General features: G+C 43.1%; 1 protein-coding gene across 1 annotated transcript in view; it reads right to left on the bottom strand.

The window, feature by feature from the left end:
• Nucleotides 1-2840: 2840 nt before the first annotated feature.
• Nucleotides 2841-6000, bottom strand: part of Dnah12 (dynein axonemal heavy chain 12) — a 192550-nt gene continuing 189390 nt past the window's right edge. Inside the window, exons 73-74 of the mRNA XM_052189938.1 lie at nt 5271-5338; nt 2841-3031 (exon numbers count right to left, since the gene is read on the bottom strand). Coding sequence (XP_052045898.1) covers nt 2841-3031; nt 5271-5338 — 259 coding nt within the window. The remainder of the gene's footprint in view (nt 3032-5270; nt 5339-6000) is intronic.

Here is a 6000-nt window from a genome sequence, read left to right as displayed (position 1 = left end):
CACAAAACATCATGATCAAGAAGCAAGTTGGGGAGGAAAGGGTTTATTTAGCTTACATTTCCACATTGCTGTTTATAACTAAAGGAAGTCAGGACTGGAACGCAAGCAGGTCAGGAAGCAGGAGCTGATGCAGAGGCCATGGAGGGATGTTACTTACTGGCTTGCTTCCCCTGGCTTGCTCAGCCTGCTTTCTTATAGAACCCAAGACTACCATTCCAGGGATGGTACCACCCACATGGTGCCCTTCCCCCTCCCTTGATCACTAATTGAGAAAATGCCTTACAGCTGGATCTCATGGAGGCATTTTCTCACCTGAAGCTCCTTTCTCTGTGATAACTCTAGCTTGTGTCAAGTTGACACACAAAACCAGCCAGTACACACACACACACACACACACACACACACACACACACACACACACGTGTGTGTGTGTGTGTGTGTGCATGCAGTTACAGGCTTCATAAAAGGAGAAAGGGGACCACAGAGAAAATGGTCTTAAAGGAGGAAGGAGGGGAGAGGAGAGAGCGGTGGGATGCATATGATATGAACATCAAAACGGGAACTACACAGGGAAGGAAGGAAGGGGCTGGGCCAGAGAGGCGGGGGACAGAGTATAATGGCGCACACACATGAAAATGCCAAACTAAAATCCATTTGCCTGCTAACTTCAAAGTGTAAAGTAACGATGTAAATAACGTGAAATAACAAACAAGCAAAAAACCCTATTTGTAAATAAATAAGTAAATGAAGCTTCTAAAGGAATTAAAAAAAAAAGCCCAGGTCATTTTTGCAATGTTGAAAATGTTTATTATTGATTTATTTTAGACCCAGCTGGTGAGTTTTTCTCAATGGTTATAGCACTCAAAAGATGATGTTTCCTGTACACAGTAAATGTTGTCTAAGAATTCTGTAATTTTTAAATCTCATAAACATTGACAGTGACCGTGCTATGGGTCTAAATACACTACAAAGAGTAGGACAGCAGCAGTTAAAACAGTGTATTAAGCAAAATCCAAGTGACTTATAAAGCACATTATCGTTTTGATATAGAATAGGCTCTAAAGACTAATTTTTACCTTTTTTTATATCCTCTAGGGCTGCTCTGAAGTTCCCGTATTACAGGTTTATCTGGATCTCCACTCCCCTCTGATGACCATTATAAATAGCTTTTCTATAAATACTTGATCATAAGACAGTCTGGCATGGTCTCCTTGTTTTTCACTGTGGGTTCATGCTGGTTGGAAATGTGACCTCTTTTCTTCATTGAATTTCTCAATTCATCAAATTTAAAAGATTTCATCCTCTTTGGGAAATAGGAAGTATTTGCTGGGTGTTGACCAGAAAAATAATGCATGTTCTTAAGACTTAGGGACATAGCCACTGGAAAACTGATTTTCTTAATTAAGAGGAATCAACACCTTTGCTTTGATGGCATTATCAAAAGTGACTTAACTGCTAATCCTAGTAGCACTGGCCTGTAACCTCAGCTACTGGGAAGGCTGAGGCAGGAAGGACCCTGGTTCAAGACCTGGGGATACAGGGTGAGTTCATATCTAGCCTGGGTAACTTAGTGAGACCCTTTCTCAAAATAAAAAGTAGACTACAGCTATATTTCTTAGTGGAGAGTGCTTGCCCTGTATACATGAGACCCAAGGTTAAATCCCCTTGGGAGGGAAGCAAGAGGAGGGTTTTAGGTCCCTGGGAGCTGGGGGTACAGGCAGTCCTGGGCCGCCTGCCTGCTGTGGGCGGGCGCTGGGAATAACCTCAGGTCTTCTGCAAGAGCAGTTCTATCTCATTGCTGAGCCATCTCTCCAGCTCCCAGTCTCGCTTTTGTATAAGGGTTCTGGGGACTGAACTCAGGTCTCACTCCTGAATGACAGGCACTTTACCAACTCAGTGGTTCCCCCTAGTCCCTCAACATGATATGATTTTGACTACATTTTTATTGTTAAAATATTTATAAATTTTCAGTGTATGTTCATATGATCAGTACGCACTAAGTAAGAAGAACATCAAGTATTAACAATAACAAAGGAAAGATGGAGTCATCAAGATGGCCCTGAGAGTAACGGTGTTTGGTGTGCAAACCTGATGACCTGAGTTCCAGTCCCCAGGAGGAAGTGGAGTATCAGCTCCGAAAGGCTGCTTTGTGATATATGCACGCGCGCGCGCGCGCGCGCACACACACACACACACACACACACACACACACACACACGGTGGCAGGCACACCCTCCCATGTATCTGTCTTTGTCCCTCCCTTCCTCTCTCCCTGCACTAACCACCAGCCCATTTTGCCCTGTCACTTCACTTCCTTGTTACTGACGAGGGTGCTTGGAGAAATTGAAATAATATCTTAGAAGCTCGAGATACAGGTTTTGGCTCTTTCTTTGCCTCAGTATTTTCCTCACCATGGTTTTAACTGTTTGAGCGTCCATGCATAGCGACTTCAGGTAGCCGAGAAGAACATATGTCATGACTGGAGCTTAAGACGGGACAGCCCTAGTGGAGGATATACCGTCTAATATAAACTCAACTATACCTACCAACGTCCAAATCTTTCTATGTGTTTTTTTTTCAAGCTTTAAGAAACTAAATGAAATATATAAAGATTTTCATATGCTTCAAAGTGGCTCTTTGTTTCACATTTCTCTGGATGTGTCCAGCTAAACTCACAGAGGAATCAGGTTTAGCACTTTTCTCGTCACAGCAGGGAGCCTGAGACTGAATGCAGCACAGGCAGGTTCACAGAGTGACGCCACAATATTCAGTTGGGGAATTTTATTTTTTAGTAGGTGAAAAACTAAAAAATGATCAGACATTTTCTAAACTCATTCGTCTTAGTTATCCAACTGACAGAGCAAAGCCACCCCACGCTTGATCCAGTGCTGGGCGGGCTGGTCCGTCTTTAACAACATTGCAATGACAAAGTTGGTAGAGTGTCCTGTGGTGGAAAGAGTTCCTTTGCGCTCGCTTGTCTTGTAGAGGGGGCAGATGTAGGCATCTGTCTTCATAATCTCAATCTTTACATCTTGAAAAATGAAAAGAGAGAGAAACATTTATTAAAGAAAGATCTTGGCCATTCTATTGCAAGGTAAACAGTTGCTCTTTTAGAAAAATAGTTGCTGTTTCCTCTTTCTTTAAACAGTTAGTATATCAAGGCAAACACTTTCACATGGTACGTGAGTCTAGGCCTAGAAATCAGGAGTTGACTCTGAAGTTTTGTTCTCTTACGGGACTGGGGAGATGGCTCAGGGGTTAGGACCCTGCCTGCTGTTCTAGAGACCCCAGTTTATCAGTTACAGCACCTGCATCTGGCAGCTCACAACTTTCTAGATCCAGGAGATGCCATGCCTTTGTCTGGCTTCCCCAAGCATGGTAAACGTATAGCACACAAAGACAAGCACATAAATAAAAAAAATACTCTTTAAAATAATTATGTGTATATGTGTGTATCTCTGTGTGGGGATGGGAGTATGTGTTCAGTTTCCCACAGAGTCCAGATGAGGACACTGGATCCCCTGGAACTAGGGTTGCAGGCAGTTGTAAGCCCCCCACATGGGTGCGGGGAGACAATCTGGGCCCTCTGGGAGAGCAGCAAGTGCTTAAACTGCTCAAACTGCTCAGCCATCTCTTCAGCCGCAGAAAAATAAATCTTCAAAAGACAGTTTTGATCTCTTAGCAGGCATGAGAAACCTCTAGAGAGGATATGGTGGGAAGGGAAAGGGGACAATTTGGAAAAGAAGTCAAATATAGTGTGACAGAAGAGGTTTAGGGAGAAACTACTTAGAACTCTAATTGTACTCTTTAGAGCCGCATTGGACATCTTGAATTACAAATGACGCAAATGCCAAGAAGTCCAGTGTCCATGCAGGTGTGAATCCAGCACGGCCGGCCAGCCAGCTCTAACATGTCGATTAGAAGCACCTTACTAATAAGGAAAATATACCAACTCCTGCAAACTCAGAACATGCCCTATGTACAACTCCCAGAAGCTGGATCTAAGGCGTTAGGAGTTTCTCTAAATAAAAGCTACCGTTGTCATGGTGGATCACATTAATAGGAAAGATGTTTCATAGGTTGGGTGGTGACTGTAGGTAATTTGTGAATGTGTTTACCCAGTTATTTAAGAATAACAAAGTTGGGTGTAAGTCAGTGCTGGAGTACTTGCCTTGTATGTGTGAGACGCTAGGTCTCATCACAGCATTTCAAAAAGGCAACACTAAAAATAACGTTTAAAAGTTAGAAAAATGAATGTGTGTCATTATTATTGTTATTAGTTTACTTTTAGAGAACACTGACCTGCCTTTAATCCCAGCACTTGGGAGGCAGAGGCAGGTGGATCTCTGAGTTTGAGTCCAGCTTGGTCTACAGAGTGAATTCCAGGACAGTCAGGGCTACACCTATCTCAAAAAAAAAAAAAAATCAAAACCCTATCTCAAAAAAATTAAAACAACAAACAAACAAAACAGACAAATTAAAAAAAAGGAGAAAGATGAGCATGGTATGAAAAGCAAGAGTCTCCTCTAAGGGGTAAAGCAAACAAAACAGAACAAACAAGGCAGTGCTATAAAAAGATGGTTACTTTTTACTTGATGCCTTATGTGCGGATGTCTATGTGTATGGGTGCCATGTGTGTCCTTGTGCCTACTAAGACCAGAATAGGTGTCAGGTCACCTGGAGCCACAGCCGCCGGCAGCAGGCCAGAAGAAGCTCAGATCCCCTGGAGCTAAGTCACAAGCTGTCAGACGTGTGTGTGTGTGTGTGTGTGTGTGTGTGTGAAACTGAACTCTACCCTCTGGAACAAAGGCAAGCACTCCTACCTGCTGAACCGTTTCTCCAGCCCTTAAAAACATATCTTAGGCTGGAGAGATGGCTCAGCGGTTTTAAAGCATTGTGACTGCTCTTCCAGAGGTGCTGAGTTCAGCTCCCAGCCACGTGGTGGCTCACAGCCATCTGTAATGGGAGGTGATGCTCTCTTCTGGTGTGTCTGAAGAGAATGACCTTGTACGGTCTCACAAAATAAAGTAAATAAATCTTTTTTTTTTTTAAATAGCATATCTTATATAGGCTAAGAGCAGAAAGAAAGACAGTGGTGGTTCCAGGATAATAAAAATGCTACACAATATTTGCAGCACAGATATTCCATCTTTTATAAATCAGAAACTGAATTAAATCTTAAAAGGTCTGAGCAAAAACTTATTAAGGGGAACAATTTATATCTGTCCTTATCCTCTGCAAGACTCAGATGTATTTTGTTGCGTATTTACTTGGTCTTATCCATATGATGGGCATCAGGTCAAACAAAAGCTTGGGATGTTGTTCAGCAAGCAGTCCACTGCAAAGAGAGATTGATGGACATTATTAGTTACTTCTGAAATCTCATTAGGACAAGACCGTCAATGGGACATTGGCCTGCAATGTAAGAGAGGACCAGAGATGCAGAGGAAAGATTAGCCTTAGAGATGAGGAGGGTGGGAAGGGGTGAGGGAAGGGAGGCAGCGGTGGCAACATGGAGAGCTGAGAGAAACCACTGAGGACTGTGGGAAGTCAACAAGTGATGAGAATCCAGGCCCGCCAGCGTTCATGCTCGTGCAGCAGACACCGTGCAACCGTTGTCCACCCTCAGCATAACCGTGTCCGTTCCCAGTCCACAGACAGAACAGGGACTCAAGGTCTCTGAATAATCTTACAGAGTTCCCGACAGGGTCAAGATTCAAATGTAAGCTGGGCGTGGTGACTCACCCCTGTGAGCTCAGTACTAGAGAGGCTGAGCCAGGAGGACAACCGTGAGTCCAAGTCCACTCTCAGCTACAGAGCAAGACTTTGACAAGCAAGATAAAAATAAAATAAAATAAAGTAAAAAAAAAAATAGGTTTCTCTCTTTAGAGAATGTTTCCTTTCCACATGCTACATCTTTTGTTGTTTCTGTCGTTGTCATTAGGAAGGAAGGAAGGAAGGAAGGAAGGAAGGAAGGAAGGAAGGAAGGAAGGAAGGAAG

This window comes from Apodemus sylvaticus, chromosome 8 (genome assembly GCF_947179515.1).
Source record: "Apodemus sylvaticus chromosome 8, mApoSyl1.1, whole genome shotgun sequence".
Taxonomy (NCBI): Eukaryota; Metazoa; Chordata; class Mammalia; order Rodentia; family Muridae; genus Apodemus; species Apodemus sylvaticus.
This window is presented reverse-complemented; position numbering and strand designations above follow the sequence as displayed.